The following is a 25,432-nucleotide window of genomic DNA, read 5'->3' on the forward strand; positions in this document are numbered from 1 at the left end:
AAGTGACTTTCTAGGCTACAAGGTCTTTCTGTCTTTTACTTTTTTTCCTTCCTTCCTTCCTTCTGTTTTTCTGTCCTTTTTTAATTTCCTTCTTTCTTTCCTCTTTTTTTTCCTTTCTTTCCTTTTTCTCCTTTTTTCTTTCTTAAAAAAAAACTGAGGAGGAAGTAAAAGCTGAATTATTCATGAGCCTCACTTGACAGCACATCAGAAGGGGAAGTGTCAGGGGCTTTATAGAGGTAGGGAGGAAAAAAAATACCAATAACAGGCTTATACTTTAAAAAGTCATTTCTAGCATCTGTGTAGTCATCTCTTATGAGCCTAGAGCATTGGAGTTCAGTTGTGATAACTTCATTGGAGTTACTTCCAAAGGATCTCCACAGCACCAGCCACTGGCAGGGGCTGGGGGCAGAGCTTCTGCTTTTAATAATATCTCAGTCAGTTTGAAGTCTGAAGTCCCTGATGGTTTATTGCCAGGTTGGGATCCTGTATGTGTTCTGAATTATTACCTCTTACGTTGATTTCTCCCCCAGTAGAGTGTACTGAATCCCTTAGACCCAGGAAGGTATGTCTGTGGTTGAAACTTGCAAATCATTTGTGAGTCATCTTAGAGATGCAGCAGAAAGGTACCACCTCCCAACTCGGAAGCGGAGGAAGAGTTGGGGAAATACTCTCTTTTTCTTCTGCTTCCATTTTGGAGTGGAGCATAGGAACCGGGAGGTGTGTGGGACTTGGGTGTCTCAGTTTAAGATGTATTGATCCACCCTGACAGCAAGGTGTATTGATAGGAGCATGTGTATGTGTGTGTCAAGGGATTGAGTGACCAAATCTGCCTCTTGGTGTTTGTCTGGGGTCCTTGATTTGGTCTTGTTTTATTCTCTTTGGGTGCAATTGGCAGAGAGGCTGGAGTTGCTCATTTGATTTTGAGAACAAAGGGAAGAATCCAGTATCTCAACCGTAATGGTCAAGACTTCACCCCGCGCTGACTTTATTTTCTGATGTCTTCACCTTATAGGGTGTCAAACCTTGTGATTTTAATTTGCATCTGGGAGAATGTCTGAGCCAGGAGACCTGAGTCAGACCATAGTGGAGGAAGGTGGGCCTGAGCAGGAGACGGCCACTCCGGAGAATGGTGTGATTAAATCTGAAAGTCTGGACGAGGAGGAGAAACTGGAATTACAGGTGAGCCTTGGGAAATCCCATTTGTCATACCACTCTGTGCACCCCTTTCTTTCATTTTGAAGATACTCTGAAGGTTTGTTTGTCTTCTTGCTTGTAAAGAGTTTGACTAGTAAAATGAACATGTGTACGTATGCTCCGTCATGTCCAACTCTTTGCAACCCCATTGACCAGAGCCCCCAGGCTCCTCTGTCCATGGGATGCTCCAGGCAAGAATACTGGAGTGGGTTGCCATTTCCTCCTCCAGGGGATCTTCCTGACCCAGAGATTGAACCCACATCTCCCCCCTGCATTGGCAGGCAGATTCTTTATCACTGAGTCACCTGGGAATCCCAAATAAAATGAATAGAAAATTCATAAAGCAAATCTTCTCTTTTCCCATTTATTAGTCCTTTTTTTTTCTGACTAAACAGTACATTCTGGTCAAAATGCCCTTTGAAATAGTGTGTGTGTATATATATATATAGCCAAAGAACATATTTAATGACTGAATTTGCCCACAGCTTCTCCATATTAATTTCCAGACCACCTCAAGGAGTTTGTGGAGAGCTTCTCCTGAGGCAGCTTTATACTAGCTGAGTTTTAAAAATAGATTTGTATTCCATGAAAAGAGGAAGGGCCAGCTCATGACAGACCAAGAAATATCAAAGACATGAGCTCTGGCAGGCAGGTTGACCTTCTTGCGCGGGCTAAGCATTGATTCTTATTAGCGGAAAAGCTTAGAATTTCCAGCCAGGAAGAGAGAGAAAATGCCTGGAAGAGGCAGGGGGTAGTTTGAGGGTGATTGAGAGTACTCAAAAAGTGATATGTTTAAGTGGTCAGGATTTATGAGAGAAGGAGATTTGGCAGAAGGAAAACAAAGTAGACTTGCAAATAACCTGTATCGATTTTCTTTGAACCAAACTACAAAAGTGGTAACTGTTTTTATTTCATAAATGTGCAAAGGCAGATAATGGCATAATGGCCAAATGACCTCAAGGCCAGCCTTTGCCCTCCCCAACAAGCTTCTGTGGGGCTTCCCTGGTGGCTCAGACAGTAAAGAACCTGCCTTCCAGTGCAGGAGATGTAAGAGACACAGGTTCAATCCTCGGTTCAGGAAGATCCCCTGGAGAAGGAAGTGGCAACCCACTCCAGTATTCTTGCCTGGAGAATTGCGTGAACAGAGGAGCCTGGCAGGCTACAGTCCACAGGGTCACAAAGAGTCAGACAGAACGGAGCTACTAAGCACACATGAGCTTCTGTAAGGAGGGAAGGAGAAAAGCTAAATGGTCAAAAGTTTTGGAGGAGCAAGGGCAGGAGGTGTCCTCCCCAATGGTTATAATTGCTGTTGTTATTGATTTTTCAACTCTAGTGATATGTTTTTCTCTCTCTGTCTCCCCCCACTTCCCTCTCCTGGTTGTTGGTTTGTTTGATTTTGTTTCTAACGTACAGAGGCGTCTGGCGGCTCAGAACCAAGAGAGAAGAAAATCCAAGGTAGGGTTCTGGAGTTCTGCGTTGACCTGATATCCTGGTTGCATATGTCGCATAGGGTTAGAGGATTTGCCAAGGAGACACAGGGCTGTATGTAGATCTTGGCTGCATCCGCGCTGCCTGTGTTTAATGTGGTCGTGTTGACACTGCTCTTTCTTGCTCTATGTGCTTTTTAATTAGAGCATTTAGGGTTCACATAGCTGCAGTGTATATATATTTGATCCTGGCAACTTTGACAGTGCTTTACAAAGGAACTGCTGCTCATTTTTTCATTTAAAATCAAATTTGGGGCAAATTTTTTTGTATGTCTGATTAGTTTCTGCCTTGAAGTAAACAGATTCTGATGTTTAGGATACAGTCTTCAACTTTTAACATAGTTCCTCAGTCAGATCACTTTCAAACCCAGTTTTAGTAGAAATTCATCTGTTGTCTTTTCCTCCTTGCTTGTACGTTCTTTGTACATTCCCAGTGCGATGGGCAGTTTGCTAAGAGTTTTCTTTAAATTTATTCTTCCACCCTCTCCTCCACCTGCATCGCCATCAACACAGATCCGATGCTTTGAGCCAAAGTAGACGCTTTGTCCCCATTGACACAGGGGTCCAACACTTGGAACCAGTGTAGACAGCCCTGAGCTATGGATTTGAAGCTGGCTTTTAAAAATTTTGATTTGGGAATGTCCAGAGAAGGTGGAGATGGTTTGACAGCCTGAGTTTATTTCCTGGTTGTTGTTTTTTCTTTATTTTCCTTTCCTTCCCATTTCTTTTGCCTCCCCAGTCAGGAGCAGGAAAAGGTAAACTGACTCGCAGCCTTGCTGTCTGTGAAGAGTCCTCGGCCAGACCAGGAGGGGAAAGTCTTCAGGACCAGGTATACGCCCTGTCTTTATGGGTCATGGATGAAAGGGATCTGCTTCCGTGTGCATGAACATTTATTTGGCATTAAACAGTGTCTTGGGGGGAAGCACAAACTAGTTGAAGAAAGACACAGTCCAGCTTCCTCCCCTATTTCTGAGACGCCCTAAATTAGTTGAACAGTCTCAAAGTATTACATTTGTTTTTTTTCCAGACCCTCTGAACACTGCACATGGAAAGGAATTCAAAAGATTTTAGATTAAAACTTAAAATGTAAGCACGGCCGTGCTGCTATTCCTCAAAGGCTCTCTCTTGATCAGACTGAACCAAATACAGTCCTAAGTACCACGTCTCCTCCCTTAGTGGAGAGTCTTACCTCCCCAAAATGCACTTGCCTATAAAAACACAAATTTTGGCTCTTATGAAGTTTCAGAAATAGTGAATAAGGTGCACTGAGCTTTGGAGACATACTTTTAGGGCCTTTGGTGGAGATTTCTCACTACTGGAAAAATGGTCCAGAAATAAATCTGAGATGAATGTGAATTTAAGTTAATATTATTAACACTTTGCTGTACATCCTTACCCCTAATTTTTGCTCCTTACAGCAAGGCTATTAAGCTCTAAAAATTCAACTTCCAACAAAACTTTTCACATGGTATTTATTTTTGTTTGCCTTTCAGGCATCATATTCGCTTTTAGAAAAATGGTCTTGCTGTTAAAATTTTACCTTGTTTTATCAGAGGCTGAGAGCAGTCAGGACAAAAGTAAAATGATTTATCTGAACTCAGAGGAGGAAAAATTGATTAAATTAGCATTATTGGGGGGGGGGCTGTGTTTTGCTTTTCTCTTTATAATTTAATTAAAATTCTCAAAATTTTCCTCTTGGATACAGAGAGCGTTGAGAGCACTTTCTTTCAAAGGACCAAAAATAAATTCCTCGTAGATATCATCTTAGAGTATTTTTTTTTCCCCCTAGCCTCATTTCCTTAACCTGCCACCCATGTCGTACGCCAAGGGCGGGCTAGATTTCAGTAGCCATCACTATGTTTCATACAAGTTTTATTTTCCTTGGGCTCTGAGAAACGTGTGGCTTTTGTTCAGCATTTTATTTGTGCTTCTTTTTTGTATGGAGATTCAAAAGGGGGAATGAGGCGAATATCACAGCATATCTCATTCAATGTGGATGGATGGCTTGTGATGTAATGCACACAATACATGTTAATTCTGCAGAATGACAGACTCTGAGAGAAATAATGCCCCAGTGGTCCCCTGCTCCGAATGCCAGGCAGAAGAACACAGCCTTTATAGATTTCATCTGATTTTTTTCATCCTATCTGATGAGGTACTGGGAGGAGATTTTTTTTTCAAGTGATCATCTGTATCATTGTGCCCACCCTGGACCTAAGCCTAGGTTACTCCTTGCAATTGGAGCAGAGAAGTAAGAGGCAAATGGTACTTTGCTCCTGCTGGCCCCATGCTGAGTGACTGAGACTAGCTTTGTAGGAATTAGAACTTGCAAGCCTTCCTGGGGACTGGCTGAGGCGGTGGGAGCAGGGCCCGCCTGCCCAGCCACCCACCCCCCCCCCCAAACACATATAAGCAAGTAGCCCTGCTGCTCTTTTAGAGAATAAAGAAGCAGACCTTTGAGCTTGTATACAATGCTTTCATTAGGTACCACCGGCACTTAACATCATGTGGGAACTGAATCCCTGACAACACTGGCCGAAGTGTACGGTATACGGATTGTATGGCTCCCCCAATATGTGTGTATTCACAGTATTTGGAAAACTGCCTTCATTTTCCTGTGTGGGGAAAAAACTCTTGCTACCTGTATTACTTGATCTCAGACCCATAGCAGATGGTTCAGTTTGTCCTTAAGTTAAAGGAAGTGTTTCTTTTCTAATGTTATACTCTTTACCTATCAGTGTATTACTGCAACTTGAATCATTCTTTTCCTGTTGTTGGAGATAAAGTTATCCTGTACTGATGTATTTAACACTTGTATTTTATTATTGAGCATATCAATAAAAATATTAAAAAAGAACAGATTGTTTTTTACCAACTCTATAGCACTTTCGTGTGTTCTTTCAAAACCATAACGTGTAGAAAAGGCAGGTGATTTTCTGAGTATAATGTTTGTCAACACATGGCAGGAGTTTGTACATTTTTTTTTTTTAAATAATGTCCTTTAGCCTCTGCTGTTCCATTCATATTTCCAAGCCTCTTTGATTTTAGATTTAAACTTACAGAGGCTCGATGGATCAATCGGTTTTGAAGAAGTAATGAGACCACTTCCTGACCTGGGACCCTCGCTTTCCTCTCCTGACCCACTGTCGAATTGATTCTTCCCCACTCGGAGCAAAAATGTTCCAGCTTTTTCCTTAGCAAGTAGAAGCAAACTGTAACACCAAAGTCTGCCTGAATCTATGCAGACTAAGACATTTCTGTCCCAAGTGCTGTGATAAAAGACCTTATCATCAGATTACACTCAGTTTCGTATATGGCCATCCCCAGGATAGTTTGTGTATGTCCATCCCCGGGATAAACATGTGAATATCAGGAATCCTGGCTAAGATAACTATTTACCATGAGAATGTGTTTTAACTCATCCTCTGTATCATGCAGCTTTCCAACCACGGTGACCTTTTATTCCAGCCCAGAATACACAATAGCTGCTGCTGCTGCTGCTGCTAAGTCGCTTCAGTCATGTCCGACTCTGTGCGACCCCATAGACAGCAGCAGCCCATGGGCTCTGCTGTCCCTGGGATTCTCCAGGCAAGAACAGTGGAGTGGGTTGCCATTGCCTTCTCCATACACAATAGAGCCCCTCCCAAAAAAGGAACTTGCCATTGGAGGACTTTGGTTTTCTGCTTGTCAGATCAGCTAGGTTTACCAAGAACCATTAAGAATCCCAGATTGGCCATAATTTGAGGATGTAGAGACATCAGTTTAGTCACATGTAGAAAAGTCTTAGTTTAGTTTTCAGTGGGAAACACTATTAGTCATTGGGAATATTTTTCCCCTAACATCATAAATGTTAATGTCGCCGGTAGAAGAAAGTTTTCCCCTTAGATGATCTCTTACATAAGAACCAGTGGGCTTAATGTTGGCTCATTTGTCATAGTTTTAATCATAGCATAGTTTCTTCAGAAAACTGAAAAACATAATTTGGCTCATTCTTCTTCAAAACAGTGAACATACTATCATCCAAATGGCTGATATATGAGTTCATATGAAATGATCTGTTTCAGTACAAAATCAATAAATACAAAAGTGGAACCAGTCCAAATACTGTAAATGGTCAACCAAGCATCAGTTCAAGAGACTCTTACATCTTGAAAGGATTCACTGATACTAGGATTAAAGTAATATTGAATATTTATATTTAATTGATGGAAAATATAGTCCTATTTTCTACCTTTTCCAAAAGGCAGTGCTTATTGTAAGTTTTAATGCTTTATTAATAGCTTTTGTGAGCAACATAGGATAACCCATATCTAGGATTCCTTCAATTCTGTATTTTTATTTTTCATAGTGATAGAAATCAGTATTTATGTGGCTCTGAAACAAAATTTTAGTTGTAAATGGGCTATTATAGCCTTTATTTATGTCTGTTTTTTCTGTAATTATGATTCATGTAATATCTGTCTGTCTGTGCTTGTGCCAATTTTTTCTGTTCAAGGAGTTATATAAAAGAGCTTGCAGAAGCCTCTTTTTTATGTTAATTTTTAAGACATGATAGTAGCTGTGATGCAAACTTATTGATAAAGAAATTTTTCTTACCTGTGTAAAAATAAGCCTATAGAGAAAATAAGAGTTGTGATCTACAGGAATTTAGCTTGCTTGCGGTTAATATTCACAAGGCAAAGTTTTAGTACTAGCTACTTCTCATGACCTTCCATTGACCTCCGAAGTTAATTCATCTTAAAGAACAATTATTTTTCTGACAGGTATAATTTTTTTTACCATTTAAGAAAAAAAAAATCTGTACCTGGCTTTCATTTTCCTGTTCTTAATAATCTCTATGCAAAATGGAAACCAGACAGAGATTCTTAAATTTGGCCCTAAATTATTATATTTTTTCCCCAACAGGAATCAATTCATTTACAGCTTTCCAGTTTTCCCAGCCTGCAAGAGGAGGATAAATCTAGGAAAGATGACCCTGAAAGAGAAAAAGAAAAGGATAAAAACAAAGATAAAACCTCTGAAAAACCCAAGATCAGAATGTTGTCAAAAGGTGAATGTGAAAATGTTTCCTTAACTTACTCAGTTTATACATAACTAGTCACAGAATACATTCTAGACTTTACACAAATATCACCTCCCACCAAAATTTGCATAAAATTTTGTATGTGTATGTATGTGTGTGTGTGTAAAAGATGATGTGAACTTGATTTTTTTCTGTTCATGACGTCATTTTTGTGTATCTAAAAAGATTATTTTTAGGATCACATATTTCTTTGGATATTCATTTGGATCTGTTTTTGAGAAGTTTGTACAAGGGAGTGAATATAAGTCTGTTCTTAATTCAGATGTATTAGTCCAGTTAATTTGAACTGATGAACAGTAGTGGTACCCAGTTTTATATCTTTTAAGTTTCATGTTTATCTTAAAAGACAGACAGTGGATTGGCAATTCTCAGTTGATAAGTGGTAAGTGGTGTCCCCAGAGTGCAGATGTATCTGTCAACATCAATGGAACACATATTAACATTTTATCTGGCCTAAATGAATTTGGTCTCTGCAACACATATACTGCCCCATCATGTCTCATGTAAAATATACACAATTCTACTACAGGAAGAATTTCTTCCCCAAAAGTCATTCCTTATAAAACCACCAAGCTACAATCCAGACTTTTCGACTTGTTGCCTTACATATAATTATGCAAAAGTAAAACAAACAAACAAAAAAAGAAAGCAAAAGTAGAAACAAAATTAAGTTGATATGAAGAATTCCATGAATAAACAAATTGGCAATGGACTAATGTTTTTAAATACCTGAGACAGTATAAGGCATTTGATCAGCTGAGAAATGACAATTACTTCACATATGCTCCATAACCGCAGATCTGCTTATAATGATTGTCTCAGCTGCTGAACATCTAAAAACCAAGGTATATCCAAGAGTAAACAAGTACAGCTTCCTAAGATGGCTTTAGAAATTAAGCTTTAGACAGCATCAAAAGACTTGAAAGACTTGGAAATATTTAATCCCCTCCTATATTTTGTATCAGTTAATATTTAGACAGTTTTCCAACAGAGCATTCAGTTTTTGCCTTCTCCATTTTAAGAGAAAGAGGGTTCCATGGTATCTCAAGCTCTTGAGAGTTCTCTCTGTGGGTTGGGAGTACCCATCACTGTCATGGAGAGGTCATGCCCTTGCTGATTGACAGCCCAAAATGAACTCATGACATCTGACTCCACCCACCCACCCACCCAGACCGTGCCCACTTCCTCTCCTATGACAGCTAGGTCTTTCCACACTGGAAATCTACTGGGTGTTCTTAATCCCCGAATCTAATTTTCATCCTGATTTAATGTTGCCAGGTTGCTAGTTTCATAACATGTGTCTCTAACACCAGTAGATTCACCTAAAGTTTACCTGAGCGTGAGGGAAAAGGGAAAGGCTGGGAAAACCCTTTTCAGCCCACCTCCCCCTGCCGTTTCTCATAACTCCATCCTGCTGTTTGTTTCAGATTGCAGCCAAGAATATACGGATTCTACAGGCATAGATTTACATGAGTTTCTGATTAACACGTTAAAGAATAATTCCAGGTAAATCATTAAGTAAATCTTGTTTTTAGAGGCATCAAGTAGAATGTTACAATAATTCATGCAAACACTTCTAAGAGGGAAGCTGTAGAAGGCTGAGTCCATCTCTGATGTCTTAAACCGTCTCTTGTATTTTCTCTTTTCTGCTAATAGTGTTCATGTTTATGTTTTTAGCTAGTCTTAGTCCCTGGGTACTTGTCCAGTGAATAAATTATAGTTTACAAGTTCTGCCTTTCTGGTCACAAAGAGATACATATTAAGGGGAAAAATATAGAGATTGAGAAGCAATGTCAAATATGCTTGAGGGCAGCTATTGAACCAACTATTTGGGTTTAGCTTTGTTAAAGTTTCCTATTAATTTAAAATACACAATTTACTTGGTGTGTTTTATGGGCCTAATACCTTGCATGTCTTAGTTAGCATTAAAAACTACAAAGGTTTCAATAGCAGAACATACTTAACAGATGAGGAATCGCTTTAAGGAGAATGGAATTACAGATAGTTTGACATCACATTTCAGAGAAGAGTTCGATGCTGATTTGTAGCTATGTAGATTTAAACAATCTTTTCCATACATGTAAATGAAACTGTTAAGTCTTTGGGAATAGACAGTCCATAAAGCCTTTTCATTTTAACATTTATTTTGCAGAGACAGGATGATACTCCTGAAAATGGAGCAGGAAATTATTGATTTCATTGGTGACAACAAGTATGTTGAATCGCAGTGCCGGTTAATGAATCTGATGTGTCTTGGTTTGCTGTATGGGTTTAATCACTCATTCTGGAAAGATTTAGGGGTAGATAAAACATTATTTAATGTGTTTGCTGACTCATTAAATAGAGATGCTATTGGAGTTAGGAGCTATGTGCTGATGGGAATTGTTGCTTGGACCATGTGTACTCGTGCTTGTTAAATTCCTGACAAAATGGCTATAAACAGGGGGCCACTGATTAGCATTGAGTAGCAGTGACAAGAAGCGACCCTCTTCGTTTTTATTATAGTTTTTTAATGGGCTCCAGCTGGCTGTAGTCAGTTATGCCTGGAAATAATTGTGCTGCTTTCAGTGTCAACCGTGTAGTGACATCTCCAGATAGACATCTGCAGTCCCGTATTATGTCGTGTCATTTGTGGCTGTGCCTGGCTCTGTGGATAAGATCTCCTGAACTAAAACAGAATATACTTTCCAGCAAACATTGAGTTCCCTGTGGTCTGAGAAATGCACAACTCTAAAACAAAAACACTTATTGTACTTTAATCAATACATCTATAAGTGGAAAATTGGTCTGGAAATGAGAACATTGAGTGATGCCAGGAATGAAATAAGCTTAATGGTTCGAATGAAAAAGAAATGGTTCTGTGTGTGTATCTCTCAAATGTACTACGGGCCAGAAACGAAAATGCTGATACTGCTGTTTCTTGTATTCCTTTCCAGTAATCATTATAAAAAGTTTCCTCAGATGTCATCCTATCAGAGGATGCTTGTCCATCGAGTGGCCGCTTACTTTGGGCTGGATCACAACGTGGATCAAACAGGGAAATCGGTCATCATCAACAAGACCAGCAACACAAGAATGTAAGCCCCTTCACTGTATTTATTTAGCATTTTCTCTTTCTCTTGTGGATTCATTTATAAGAACACAGTATCTAGTTCAAAGTACATGGCATTTAAAAATGTACAGAGTTATTTATCTCTTGCTCTTATCAATAATAGTGGCATTTATCTATAGAAGATTACCTGTGACCAGGAAAGTTGATAAAACTTAGGCTGTAAAGTATATTTATTCCCTGATCTGTTACATAGCTCCTGAAACACAATTTTCTTCCTTCCATTAGTAATCCATGTGGTTATATAGAAAACATGGACTATGTTATGTCAGCTACAACTTTGACTAAAAATAACAGACATTTAAAAACAACAATAACATATATAGGAAAATTACCCTTTTCTTTCTTTTTCTGGTATCAAGACATTGATCTTACTGTGGTTTCTAGAATAACAAAAACTCCAAACATGGAGACAGAAGTTTGGCCTCTAAGACCCAATTCTTTTACTTACTACCTGGGTGATTTGAAATAAGTTATGTAAAATGTGCCCTCCCAGTTTTTTTTTTTTTTTTTTCTTATAAAATCAGAGTGTTTTGAGCCAGATAATATCTAAGTTCTGGCTCCAAAAGAAGGTTGCTTGTTTGGTTTTGCTTCTTTCAACAACTGTTTGCTTCTATCTCACTATGTTTTCATGGTGTCACTGAAAACATAAAATGAGTGGTCATTTGCTTGAGAAACTTCACACTATGTCTGTTGAACCCACCTCTCCTTGAAGCACAGACCATTTTTATAGCACAGTACACATTAAACTGAAAAACTGTCCTCATATAAAGCAATTTCTTAAGACAGTTGTGTTTGGTAAATTGTGCACATTGCATGGTTTGTTAGGAATGCCATATTACCGAAGGGAACTTTTGTGTCAAGCACAGCAATGTGGTTCAGACATTAGTTTCTGTTCTCTGGAGGCTGCGGCTTGTTGGGGTGGAGATGATGCCCCTTCTCTGCTCAAGGCACAGTCTGTGATGAGCAGAATGAGTGTGAAGGTCATAGTCGGGAGAACTCAAGCTGGGAGATCTGGGGCTACTGAGATTGTCTATTATCTCAGGGACACTGAGAGCTTCTCTTCTCTGGACTTCAGATTATTTATTTATCTGCAGGAGAGAGTTTGGAATGGTTAATGTTTAAAGGCCTTTGAGCTTCAGAAGTCTTGGGTCCTGTGGTTGCATTTTATTGTGAGGGCAAAACACATCTTAAAATTCATCAGCTTTCCAGTTTATCTGATTGTTGGCACATGGACCTCCTATTTTGAACAGTAGTAGGACTGAAAGGTCACTGTCCTTTAATCCTTCCCTCTCTATTAAATACTCCTAGTTGTTGCTGTTGTTGTTTTTCATTCTTCATTCTGGTTTTTCTTATGATTTTCAGATACTGTAATGCAGGCACACACTGACTGCAAACTAGGCAAGCAAATCTGTCCTTTTAATTCTTTCTCTATGAGGCCATAAGAGACGTGGATAAGCCCATAGATCAAATAGATTGATGTGGTTTCAACTAGTAGAGACAGTGCATTTATGTTTAATTCACCCCTGATTTTGCAGTCGCATAGTCATAAATATTAATACACATGTTTGAGACTTGTTTTCTTGTCAAACAGTTTTTGAGAAAATAAAACACTCTGTATAAAGGCTCTTGGTAACTCAGCAATGGCTCCAAACTTGCAATCAGTTTGATATAGTAGTCACTAGTTATATATGGCTATTTACGTTTTAAATTAATTATTGAAATATAATTTAAGCTTGAAGATTCGGTTCCTCAGTCAGGCTAGCCATATTTCAGGTGTACCAATGAGAGAATATACAGAACATTCCCTTTATTTCAGAAAGTTCTGTAGGTCAAATCTCAGAATCCTTGTGTTTCTTGCAAGTTTCCAAATACCACTGGAGAACATAATTTGTCCCTTAAAACTTTTCTTTTCTGCTAATGAGCATCATATAATCAGACTTCTTCACTTCCAAAAGAACACTGCTGCTGCTAAGTCGCTTCAGTCGTGTCTGACTCTATGCGACCCCATAGACGGCAGCCCACCAGGCTCCCCCGTCCTGGGATTCTCCAGGCAAGAACACTGGAGTGGGTTGCCATTTCCTTCTCCAGTGGGTGAAAGTGAAAAGTGAAAGTGAACTCGTTCAGTCGTGTCCGACCCTTCGCGACCCCATGGACTGCAGCCTACCAGGCTCCTCCGTCCATGGGATTCTCCAGGCAAGAGTACTGGAGTGGGGTGCCATTGCCTTCTTTTTTTTTTTTTCCTTTAATGACCAATTTCCAATAGATACCATGTGTTTATGCCTTAAGGAAGAGCAGAAGAACTTGTGCAGGAAACACCATCAGGTATTGTTCCTATAACAAAGTGCCTGGACTGCTAGGCATTTTGTCTAGTTCCTGCCTTTGATCATCAACATTGAGTCCCCTCTCTGTGACTCCCAAACAAAAGAGATGAATGACTGTATGTCATGGACAATCAAGGTATTTCCTGAAGAGCTGAATTTAATAATCTTTCATCCACAGCTGGGTCAAATCCCACCACTCTATTCCAGACACCTTTCTGGCCATCCTTGACTTGAGTGGCTCTTGCCAGGGATTGACATGGGGATGGGGGAAGCTGATATCTTTCAGAACAGGAGAAAAAGATGAATGTAATGTGCTTTTATAAATAGCATCCAGTCACCTTTTCAGGACCTGAATCAATTGGAGCAGTTTTAGCAAAGGAGAAATGTAGTTCTGTGGGAAATTATATTTGACGTTGAAAGTCTGGTACCATGTTTTCATGGAATTAAAGTTCAAAAGAGACCATCTCTTCAGGTTCCAGGCGTCTTGCATATTTTTGACTCTGATAATTTTGAGAGTTGTGCCATCAGGACAGCTGGCCTGTGTTGGTTGTGGGGACCATATTGGCTTAGATATATTATTAGATGAAAATGTTTCCGTTTCTATAAAGGAAGGAGGCTGAGATGGAAATTCCTCAGATGATTCCTTGTGGGTTTTGTGTTTTGGAGATACCGTTTCAATGTGTATGCTTTAATAGTACCCCAAAACAAATGCATGGAGATGCATAATTTAAACGTCATTGTAGATTGGGAGAAATGCAGAAAACCTGGATGGAAGATACAAAAATGAACTGAAGGGCTAAGGGAGGGAGAACACTTCTTTTTTTAACTTTTCGTTTTCAGTGACCATGCTGGCATGTAAGGTGTTCCTCTGAAGCGGATGCCTGTCAGCTAGATATTGGCTGGGATTTATTTCCAGAATTCCTGTTTTTCTAGATTGTCTGCAGTTTAAGTGCCTATAGAATGTGTCTTGAACATACTAAGTTTTACATGGAGAGAAAATAGTCTTACCTGAAGTGCAAAATATTTAAGTCATGACGACAGACTGTGGGGATTATATATACACAGGCATGTGTATCACTTAGAGCATTGCATACTATTTGTTCAATTGTACTGGATACTTTACATCTTATTTAATGTATATTATTTCATTTAATATTAAAAGCAAACTTATAACCTAAGTCATTAGAGCCTCATTTTACAGAAGAAGAACATTAAGTGCACAGGTTTGGTCCCTGGTACAGGAAGATTCCGTATCCTGCAGGGCTTCATAACTACTGAAGCTTGCATGCTAGACTCAGTTTTGGACCTTCCATGGCTGGAATCTCAACCCAGTGTGTCTCATGCCAAGAACAATGTTACTAAGTAATCTAACTCTCTTTAAGGCAAAACAATCCAGACTATCTTGATCGACATCCCCAAGATCTCCTGGATTGATTGAGAATTCCCACTCCTAAATCTTCTGTAGTCTGATAAGAAATGATGATTGAGGGAGAAGATTTTTTTGAAGGTTCACTCAGTGGTGTCAGTAAATTAACAGATACTTCCTCCCATATGACAGCATTTGCCAGATTTTCTTTATCACCACTACAAGGTGCGATATTCGGGGAAAAAATATGCAGAATTTAGAGGGAGTGATATCCAGTCAGTGGAAACTTCCTATACTCCGTTTCAATCGGTGTTTTCAGAAATGAAAAATCTATGTTTACGGATAACGACAGTGCAGGAGATGAGCCTGTCCTTTGTGTGAACACAAAATTACTCTTCCAAGCAACTCAATTGTCCAAATGCATGTTTTCATGTCATAGCCACAGGAGCGTGGGGTTAAGGGTGTAGTCATCCAGAGAGAGGAAGCAATAAGAGTTGTGTTCATTTGGGATTCATTCCCAAAAGGTGCCTTCTTCCAAGTGAACTGGTGCACTATGGAGAGTTAGCAAAGAAAAGTCACCTTCCCCTGGCACTGCTGTGTCCTCGCTGCTTCTCAGGGCTAGGCAGCGAGAAGCCAGGCGAGCATGCGCCACCTCAGCCATCCAGCACAACACTCAGCCCACAGAGCAGGTCTGAATGATTGGCGATGCCTCTGTTTAGAATGTACTGTCATCTTGTTGAAATAACGAATGGAGTTTTTGAACTGAGGCTCGGTCCTGTTTCTGCTTTAGTCGGGCTCTCTCTCCCCAGCGTATGGCCAAAAGTATGTTTTCATCTCTAGCACTTATAAATTTTTTTTCTGTTGGAATTCTCTGTTAACTGTCAGATTATTTGGCAATACCAGATGAGCCCCTTGGAAATCTGGGGCAGAGGTATTAGGGTGTGTGCAACTTGGTACTTCAAGTGATAATTAAAATGTATTTACTTTCTATCATGTTACTTTTTAAAGTCTGTTTTTACTTTAGGCTGTGCTGGGTCTTTGTTGCTGTGCACAAAGTGAAAGTGAAGTCGCTCAGTCGTGTCCGACTCTTTGCGACCCCATGGGCTGTGGCCTACCAGGCTCCTCTGTCCATGGGATTTTCTAGGCAAGAGTGCTGGAGTGGATTGCCATTTCCTTCTCCAGGGAAGAATGGCAATGCCTTTCCTTCCGACCCAGGAATCGAACCCGGGTCTCCCGCATTGCAGGCAGACACTTTACCGTCTGAGCCACAGGCTTTCTTTGTTTGCAGAGATCGGGGGCTACTGTTCATTGTGGGTTTCTCATTGTGGCAGCTTCTCTGGCTGCAGAGCACAGGCTCTGGGTGTGGGGGCTCCAGTAGCTGTAGCTCAGGGGCTCTAGAAATCAGGCTTCAGGAATTGTGGTGCATGGGCTTAGTTGCCCTGTGGCACATGGAATGCTCCTGGACCAGGGATCGAACTCGTGTCCCATGTCCCTTTCATTCTTAACTACTGGATCACCAGGGGAGTCCCATGTTACTTTTGATGTTTAGGATTGAGGTTAAAAGATGAACTGTGCTTTAAAATATATATGTGTAAATGCTGCAAATACATGGGTCTGTTTTTTTATGAGAAGCTTTGTTCTTCTCTTTGCGTCTATTTCTAATTTTCACTGTCTCTCTTTTGCTTATTTTCCTACCTGTATAGCCCAGAGCAGCTCATTGTTCTTTTCTTAGACAATTTCTACACCTCTCTCTGCTTTTCTCCCTCCGAGAGAAAAGATGCATGTTCAAGGTGTATCATTTGAAGACTAGAAACCATCTACTTTCCCTAGTATTTTCCAAAGGGCCAAGATCAGTCATAGGCAGAGAGAGTCCCATGTATATCTGAATGCCTTTGCGTGTGTCAGAGCACCTGTTTAACTAGTTCTAAAAAAATCTTCATATTAAAATGTTGTCATCTCTTGAACAACTTTTTCTTTTGTCTTTCACATTCTGCCACTGTCTTTGCCTCCAATCCCCTAGTCTAACAGCACAGAGCCAGGAAAGAAATGGTAGGTCTGCTGGGGAGAGAGGTTACAGGCCCTCACAAGCAGGAAACAAGAATAGGACTCAAAGGCAGACGTTGAGGGTGACGCTTAAGAGTCCAGACTCAGGAGCCCAAGTGCCTGATTCCCAGTGTGAATGTGGGTTTTGGCCAGGAGTGAGGAGTGGTATATAGTGACCTCCGTGGTTTGCTTAATGATCTGAGCTAGCTATTTGATAAATCTCAAGAACCGTGAAACTTGTTCTGATTCAGCCAAACAGAGCCCCTCTCTGGGTGAAGCAGTTGAGCCCAGCTGACTTGGTTAAACATCCCTGAGATGAGGCACGCTGACTTCCCTATGAACAGGACCAAGGGACTCGCCACCCTCTTGGGGAAGACTAGTGAGACGTGGCCAGCAACCCTCAAGGGGCATCTGTTCTGCTTAGTTTCCTGAAGGGGCTCAGGTTGAAGGTAGGAATCTTTAGTTCTTGAGCCTTAACCGCTTCACTGCCGGCAGGTGATAAGTACATTTATACCAAACAAACCAAAAGACCCATGCTCTTCCTCCCACATCTATTCTCCTTCTTTTCCTTTGGCTGGAATGTGAGTGGCAGTGAAATGAACTGAGCAGCATCCTGAGACGATGCTTGCTTATTAATCTTCTGAAGAGGACCTAGTATCACTGTCTCCAAGCGCCTCTTGGAAACTCTTTGAGTAGTTGGTTGGCATCCCGTCCTTTCTGAACAGGACAAATTTACTGTACACTTTTTATAGGAAAAGTGTTGAAAATCATCTGACTTGAAGCCAAAGGTCAGGAACCTAATGAAGAATTACATTCCTCTCAGGAAAACCATGACAATTTTTTTTTTCCTAAACACACAACCTACTTCTCTAAACAGTACTCCAGCCTAAAGTTAAGACTTATTTATTAACAATGGTCAACCCGCATATCATTTCTCTTCAATGTGTTTTCTCATATCATTTTCCTCAAATACCTCAGACAACACCAGAGTCTGTAGGTGAGACAGACATAGATCATTGAGGAGAGAAAATAAAGTGGGTTATGTTCTTTTCACAATGTGAAATTATTTATGGGCCTCTGAGTATTGAATGTATAATTTACTGTTTAATTTTGTAATGAAACATGCACATACCTTCTATAATGTTAATATCTTGAATATAACATTTTTTAAAAAGAACTTTTGTATGCATTAAAAATAATTTCCAAGTATCTAGCTAACTAGCTCACAGCATTCTAGGCAGGTAGAGCTAGGCTGAGATTTATGTCTTGATCTTATCTGATCTATTCACAGATCAAGCCTGAAATCCACCACCCCTGTCACTCAGCCACGACTGAGGTTTGGAGAACAAGAACTAACATGAACAGAATCAATGACCCCAAATGACGATAAAAGCAAGAGACAAACCGAACACTATCCATTCACTTGTTTTTTGTTGTCCTTTTTCTTTTTTAAAAAAAATAAAATCCTAATTTACATTTAATATTTTTAAAGTTAACAGAGAACTCAATTAATGTTAATACAAAAATGAATACTAAAACTGTGATGCAAAACTCCAGAACCACGGAACACACTGGATTAAAAACTGTCCTGGCAAAACTTAGAACTGAGATAAGACCCATTTTCTCAATTCTTTCAAGGGCCAAGCATTTCTCAGACATTCAGTACCATACTTCCCATGGAAGTACGTCAGATTCATCTTCTTTCTATCCAGAGTTTATTGGAGGAGCCAGGAACATTTTGATCAGGACTCTGTGCATGTGTGTGTAAACACATGGTATGTAAGTGCCAGCCTAGGTGTAGAAGTGTGTAAAGACATTATCTGTATTTTACAGTTTGCAGCAGTTTAGAGGAAGGTTCTGGAGAAGGCAGTGGCACCCCACTCTAGTACTCTTGCCTGGAGAATCCCATGGACGGAGGAGCCTGGTAGGCTGCAGTCCATGGGGTCGCTGAGGGTCGGATACAACTGAGTGACTTCCCTTTCACTTTTCACTTTCATGCATTGGAGAAGGAAATGGCAACCCACTCCAGTATTCTTGCCTGGAGAATCCCAGGGACCGAGGAGCCTGGTGGGCTGCTGTCTATGGGGTCGCACAGAGTCGGACACGACTGATGCGACCTAGCAGCAGCAGCAGAGGAAGGTTCACTATACATGAACTATTTATAGTATTTATATACTATAAATACTGCATAGGGTATTTTCCTATATGTACGGTAGTTTTGGAGGGAGACAGATTACGGTGACTTGGTTCATTCCATCTGCAGCTTGGTCTCCTGTAGGCAGCAGAAATAGGCCCTGTTTCTACAGGCTCCCTTCGTCGCTTCTAGATCCACCTTGAAGAGGAGCAGTCATGTTAGCACTTGTACCTTGGAGGAAGTTGAAGGCCAGAGCCTGTTTACAATGAATCCTCTTGGTGTAGTTCCTGTGTCTTATTAATCTTAAGATTCCTGCTACTGGAGAGGCTGTGAGCGTATCACTGTGTCTCTAGGAAAAATGGAACTGAGGTACAGAGTAGAAAGAGAAGTTGTAGTTTGTTGGTTGAAGGTGTTTGGTTTCCAGACTTAAGTGCTAGAATACTGAATTTGTAAGGTATAGTCTCATTTAAAAGAGAATCAAAAGGACAAGGCGAAAGTGGAAATTATTAAGTATGGAAAGAAGAATGTAGGACTTTCTTTTATAAATAAGACATATCAATTGTCAGTGTGCTTCCTCAGGTGTCTCAGCAGAAGAATCCACCTGCCAATGCAGGAGACGAAGGAGACATGGGTCCAATCCCTGGGTCAGGAAGAGGAGGAGGGCATGGCAACCCACTCCAGTATTCTTGCCAGGAGAATCCCATGGACAGAGGAGTCTGGCAGGCTACAGCCCATGGGGTTGCAGAGTCGGATGCCACAGAGCACACAACACACACACACATCAGTTGTCAATGTTGTAACTGAATATTTTCCCATGTGAAGGGAACAGGGCCACTTAGACTTGTCTAATATGTTTGACTGTTAAAATATTTTTGACGAATGTGTTACACATAACGCATTTCATCCTGTTGTGCATAGCCACATTTCTTTGTTAAGATGTGTGCATGTTGCTGACCATCTTTCCATTATTCAGGATGAAATTTTAAGATGTCCCTTGATGCTCCTCTGCATTTAGTAGAATTAAATTCTTCATTTGTGTGTATGTTGGGGGAGGAAGCGGGGAGAGATTAAGCTGAACTGTTTGGAAGAAAAGTATATATTTGGTTTCAAGAAACTGGCAGGGAGAATAAACCACTGAAAATACTTCTGGATCAAAAAGATAAAAAACACAATAAAGCATGCTCATCTTCTTTTAAGCCTCAGGTGAGAAAAAAACTAAACTTGGAACCAGTTGAGTCAGACAGTTTGATAGTCTTATGCAATGTTGTTTTTCAGTCACTAAGTCGTGTCCGACTCTTTGCGACCCCATGACTGTAGCCCGCCAGGCTCCTCTGTCCATGGGATTCTCCAGGCAAGAACACTGGGGTGGGTTACCATGCCCTCCTGCAGGGCATCATCTGACCTAGGGATCAAACTCCTGTCTCCTGTGCATTGGCAGGCAGATTCTTTGCCACCTGAGCCACCAGGGAAGTCCCTTTACTCAGCCATACTGCCTCTCAATTCATGAGCTTTGTCTAATCAGGAACAGTGAGGAGTTGGTTGAAACTTCTGGAAGGATTGACTAGGGGATCCCAAGACAGACTGGAAATGCTCACGCTGTTCTCCACACATGAACAATGAGTGCCACAGTAGATACCTGCTATGAATTGTGGGAAAACACTGTTTTTTTAAAACAAGAAGAAACATTAGATTTGTTTTCTCTGCTTTTTGGTAATGATAAACAGGTAGAAATAACTCATGGACTAACATCTTCCAGGAAAAATAACGTAGGCATGTAGTGCTTGCTTTAGCAGCACATATACTAAAAACTGCAGGCAAGTATAATGCGTGGGCACGAGATACATAGTAAACTCTAGTTATCATTCATTTAATAAATACTGTGACCTTTTGCAGCTTTGAGGAGTTCTTAGAGTTACATCCTCATCTTGATCCATTGAAAGTAATTCATCACCATTTTAAATGAAGGCCCATACCATATTATATAGTTTCATTCATTTTGTGGCTAAGAAATAATATTACTATGATGTTAAATTAGTGGTTAAAAGGATTTTTAAAAGCTTTAATATAACAGTGCATTACTGGTAATTTTTAGTGCAGTCACATGTAATATTTCAGTCATAAACTACAGTTTGCACGAGTTTAAACTGAAAATTACTCCTTACCTCTAGGTAAGTCTCTATAAAGTCAACTTGGAAAAATCTTATTATGTTTATTTTATTCCTTTTATGCAAACTTCAAATGGTTACTTTATAATCTTTCAAAACACTTTTGGTAAGTCAAAAAATGCTTAGTTATTTGTACTATTAATTTCTAATGTTCGAATACAAATTTTTTTGAAAACAGTTGTGGATGATGCCATTTGAATAGTTTATATCAGAGTAACAAATATCATTGCTCTCAATAATATTTACATTATTGATTTAGACGAGCTCCTTTGACTACCCCTGCTTAAGTGATGGATGTGTTTTTCCTGAATATGTCCTGCTATGAAATAAAAATAAACCAGCACTATGAAGAAATGCAAATGAAGTTTCAAAAATAATGGTTAAATAGCTCTTGTGTAACTGTAATGACACTTTAAACTGAGAAGTTCCCAAACCAAAAAAGTTAAAATTCCCATTTCCACCTCTTTTCCTCCAGTGTGAAAACCTTTTATTTAATGACACCATTAGTTTTGGTCAGCTTGCAGTCAAACATAAATCTGATTTTTTAAAATGTTCCTAATGTTCTGAATTTGAATTTATGTTCCTACTAACCCAACTCTATCCTGTTCTGTTTTACAATTTAAACATTTATGAATTTATGACCACATATCTTAGTGATTCTTTGATCTGTCCCTGAGTTACTGTGACTTATATACAGCTGTGCTAAATTTTCATTCATTCATACACTGAGTCATTTATTCACCCAACCAAATGCCTCCCAATGCCAGGCATGGTTCTAGGCACCAAGGATACACTATTTAAAAAAGCAAGATCCCCACCCACATGGAACTTGCAGTCTATCTCTGGTTAGTATGCTGAAATCTCACTCTAAATATTTTTCTCCTTAAAGAGCACTTTGCATGCATGCTCAGTCACTTGACGACTCTTTGCGACCCTCTGGACTTTAGCCCACCGGGCTCCTCAGTCTATGGAATTCTCCAGGCAAGAACACTGGAGTGGGTTGCCATTTCCTTCTCCAAAAGAAGAATTTAGTCTGAAGCAAATTCATCTTATGATCATGGGTGCCATTTCACTTCTAAGTGAACATTTACAGATGATTAGCAACAAATACAAGAAACAGATCTGTATGTTTAGCCGTTCTCCAGTCATTTCATTGACTGGAGTTTATCAGATGTTCAGAGCTCAGGGCTATTAGGAGAGGATTAATTAACATTGCTACGATTAGCATTTGTGTTCAAGTTAATATCTTAATTTCCCTTGTTACATAAAAATATGTATATAACAATATCTGAGTGGTTAAAAATGTTGGGAAGCTTTAAAAAAAACTCCTGGAGAATTGTTCTCATTTACAGTGACCAGTAGCTATTCATGCTATTATAATATTGTCAGACTTTATAGTGTTATAAGTGATTGAAGGGTCCTGTGACTGGGCTCCACCAAAATATATTTAATTCCTTTACTGTCAATGATCTTTTCATTATGAAGTGCAAATTTACTCTGTCTCCTTAAAATGTCATATCCGCACACCCAGATTGCTATATTTTATTCCATGTTAATTCCATGGATAACATTTACATTAATATTGAAGATATGATGCAGGTTTTCTGTACTTTATCCTGAGGTGTAAGGCCCTCCAGCCAACTGAGTACAATGTAAGCAGAGAGACACTGTTCACTTCTCCTAAAGGAAGTAAGCAGGCTGTTTGATGCCTGTGGCTTAGTGGGAAAATATATAAACTGGAGTCAAGAGTCACTTGAGGGATAGTTTCCTTATCTGTAAAAGAGGCAAAAAAAATATTTTTTGTTTTTCCTACATCAAAGTTTTATTGCAAAGACTAAATGAAATAATGCAGAAATTACATCTGATTCCAGAAGCTATAACTGGTATTATTTCCATTTTCTGGTTTTGTCTGCTCCCTAGTATTATAATAATTGATGTATGAGTGCTTAAGGAAACAATATTTCTCAACAAGATTTGAATTATACACTTAAACTGCTCCTTTGTTTTTAAAGTGTTGTTTGCTTATTTTGGAGCTATAAGGAAACAATGAGATTCTCTTAATTACTAGCCACTCATATTAAACAACAGATGCAGTGATTTGGCTTCCCGATGACTGAATGCATACTGAACCCAGGGTGGGGCACAGAAAACCCACCTGGCTTCAGAAGTAATACATCAGACCTGAGAGACACCTTTTGAGAGCCATCAATTACAACTGCTTCTATACTAGAAATGGACATTTTAGCACTTCCTCTGTGATTAACCAAAGCACAAGCCATTCACCAAGTTCTCTGATGTGCAGGGACGCTGGTGGGAAATGAACAGGGTAGTGGAGCCCTTTCCTGTAATAACACAAGATGATTAAGAGGATCTTTAAAAAATCAATTGACTAATCAATACCATGTAACTGCTTGGAACATTTTCCCCATGCTAATCAGGCATTAAGTTGTTTAAGCCAAACATCTCCAGTTTCCCCCAGTTACTCAACTGATTTACAAGACATGGTCGAGGATGTCAGTCTGCTGGAGCCAGATTCCAAAGCATCTGTCATTAAAGAAAGATGGAAATAATTCATACACAGCTCTCTCTCACTGCATATTCAGAAGGCTCTTGAAAGGGAAAATATAATAGGAAGTATTCTCCTAGTTTTAATGTAGTAATCCCAAATTCTAAACATATATAGAGAGTAAGGGTGGGGACTTAATGAAATTCAGGACTGACAGAAGTCAAAATAACTATAGAAAATAGAAAATACACTCTATATATTTGCAGGCCTTTAAAATTTTGTTTCAACTTCCACCATGGTGAACAGCATACAGCAAACAAGACTGAATTCCAAACAAAGCAAAGGTATCCTAACAACACATGTGAAGTGACAGTATTACTTCCCTATATACTGCCAGCAATTCTGGTATCAAAACCATGTGTAAACTTTTTCTTGAATGCCACTGTGGGGGAAAAAAAACACTAAGAAATAACTTTAAACAGGGGAAAAAACTTTTTATTGATATGTTTTACTTTGCTGGCAGACCAGAGCAAAGGTTTTGTGAACATTTAAAAGATGAAAAAGGTGAAGAATCCCAGAAGCGGTTTATCTTGAAGCGAGATAACTCTAGTATTGATAAAGAAGACACTCAGGTTGGTTCTCAAGTTTGAGAGTGGCTGACGTTGTTGTTTTGGAAGGTGGGCTGCCTGATGTTCTTGTCGTTCTTCTGTTGTCCCTGCTCCCCCTCCCAGATCTCCCCTGCCTCTGAAGAGACCCCCCCCAACCTCCTGCCCCCGACCCCTGCCTCCCCCTTTGGCATTCGGTGGGTAGCAAAAGACCACGTCATGGTTGCTTCAGCGCTGGCTCTGTGTTGGGCTGCATGGGTGGTGCTTGGCACAGGCTCTGCTGCATGTCTTGGGGGGGTCGGGGTGCCGCAGGCTCTGAGCTGATGGGAAGAGCTTTGTCAGTCGCATTTCCAGGTGTCTGTAACTCTGGCAGTCGTTCCCCTCCCTACAGCTTTATCCTTCCGTTGTGCACACATTGCGGATTGTCAATACGGACCGCTGATCAACTGATGTAGCTGTAAACAACAAACCTTGTTATGGTGAGGCCAGGTGGATTTTGCAAACTCTCCCAAAATAAGTCTTCGCGACAAAGAACCGAGTTTATGTTGTAGTCCCCCACCCCTTCCTGTGTTTTAACTTCCATGTCAGCTGTTTGCTTGTTTTGCACGAACTGTAGCAGAACTTCCTCCTTCCCTGTTTTTTGCTCGTGACAAAGCATCACATTGTTCTAGAATAACTTTATTCACAGGAACTTGACAAGGCTAGAGAGACTTTCCTCCGGGTAGAGGGGGTGGGTTCCAGGGTGATGAAGAAGAAAACTAAGTAAATGGCAAAAGAAAACACATTTTCAGTGATAAGGAGAACCATAGAAAGTCATACAAATGCCATTCCAATTACGCTTCCTGTCTCTGACAATGAAAAGAGAGCTTTTATGAAAATGACTTTGCTTTAGAATGCTGAAAGGTAAGACAATCTGCATCACACTCAAGTTATTATTTTAATTACCCACAGTGAGTCACTGTGAGCCAGTATGTGCATCTCTGACACTTTAAAAAAAAGCAACAACAAAAAAACTGTCCATCATTTGTATCTCATTTCCTCCCACCGCCACCACCCCTGAACCGCACCATGGCTTGAGTTGACTTCGACACTTGTGCCCATGTCGTGTACTTAGTGGATGTTTGTTGAATGGATGGATGGATGTGGTTAGTGCAGGGCGTTTGGGAGAGGAATGGCAGGAATAAGATGCAAAAGCAATAGAAACACAGGAAGTGACTCAAATAGAAGGCAGAAGAAGAGCAGTCCTCATGCTGGGTTCTTTGAATTGTTAGTTTCCTTGATATTTACCCTAATCCACAGACAGGCTTTTTGAATTCAGTTCCTCCTTTTATCCCAGCTGCGATTCACAGAAGAAGTCACTGAGTGAATAAAAACACAAATTAGGCTGCAGAGAAATGGCATCCACAGCTTCCTTTC

The 25,432-nt window shown here is 40.0% G+C and overlaps 1 protein-coding gene across 14 annotated transcripts in view; it reads left to right on the plus strand.

Annotated features, from left to right (window-relative positions):
- The first annotated feature begins 1,050 nt into the window (after nt 1-1,050).
- Nucleotides 1,051-25,432, plus strand: part of ARPP21 (cAMP regulated phosphoprotein 21) — a 113,947-nt gene continuing 89,565 nt past the window's right edge. For 10 of the 14 annotated variants that reach the window (XM_068981554.1, XM_068981555.1, XM_068981561.1 and 7 more), the window contains exons 1-8: nt 1,051-1,179; nt 2,608-2,649; nt 3,421-3,510; nt 7,587-7,731; nt 9,192-9,270; nt 9,917-9,976; nt 10,701-10,841; nt 23,935-24,043. In XM_068981554.1, coding sequence (XP_068837655.1) covers nt 1,051-1,179; nt 2,608-2,649; nt 3,421-3,510; nt 7,587-7,731; nt 9,192-9,270; nt 9,917-9,976; nt 10,701-10,841; nt 23,935-24,043 — 795 coding nt within the window. The remainder of the gene's footprint in view (nt 1,180-2,607; nt 2,650-3,420; nt 3,511-7,586; nt 7,732-9,191; nt 9,271-9,916; nt 9,977-10,700; nt 10,842-23,934; nt 24,044-25,432) is intronic. The other 4 variants (XM_068981568.1, XM_068981567.1, XM_068981564.1 and 1 more) reach the window with 3 other exon arrangements.

This window comes from Capricornis sumatraensis, chromosome 10 (genome assembly GCF_032405125.1).
Source record: "Capricornis sumatraensis isolate serow.1 chromosome 10, serow.2, whole genome shotgun sequence".
Taxonomy (NCBI): domain Eukaryota; kingdom Metazoa; phylum Chordata; class Mammalia; order Artiodactyla; family Bovidae; genus Capricornis; species Capricornis sumatraensis.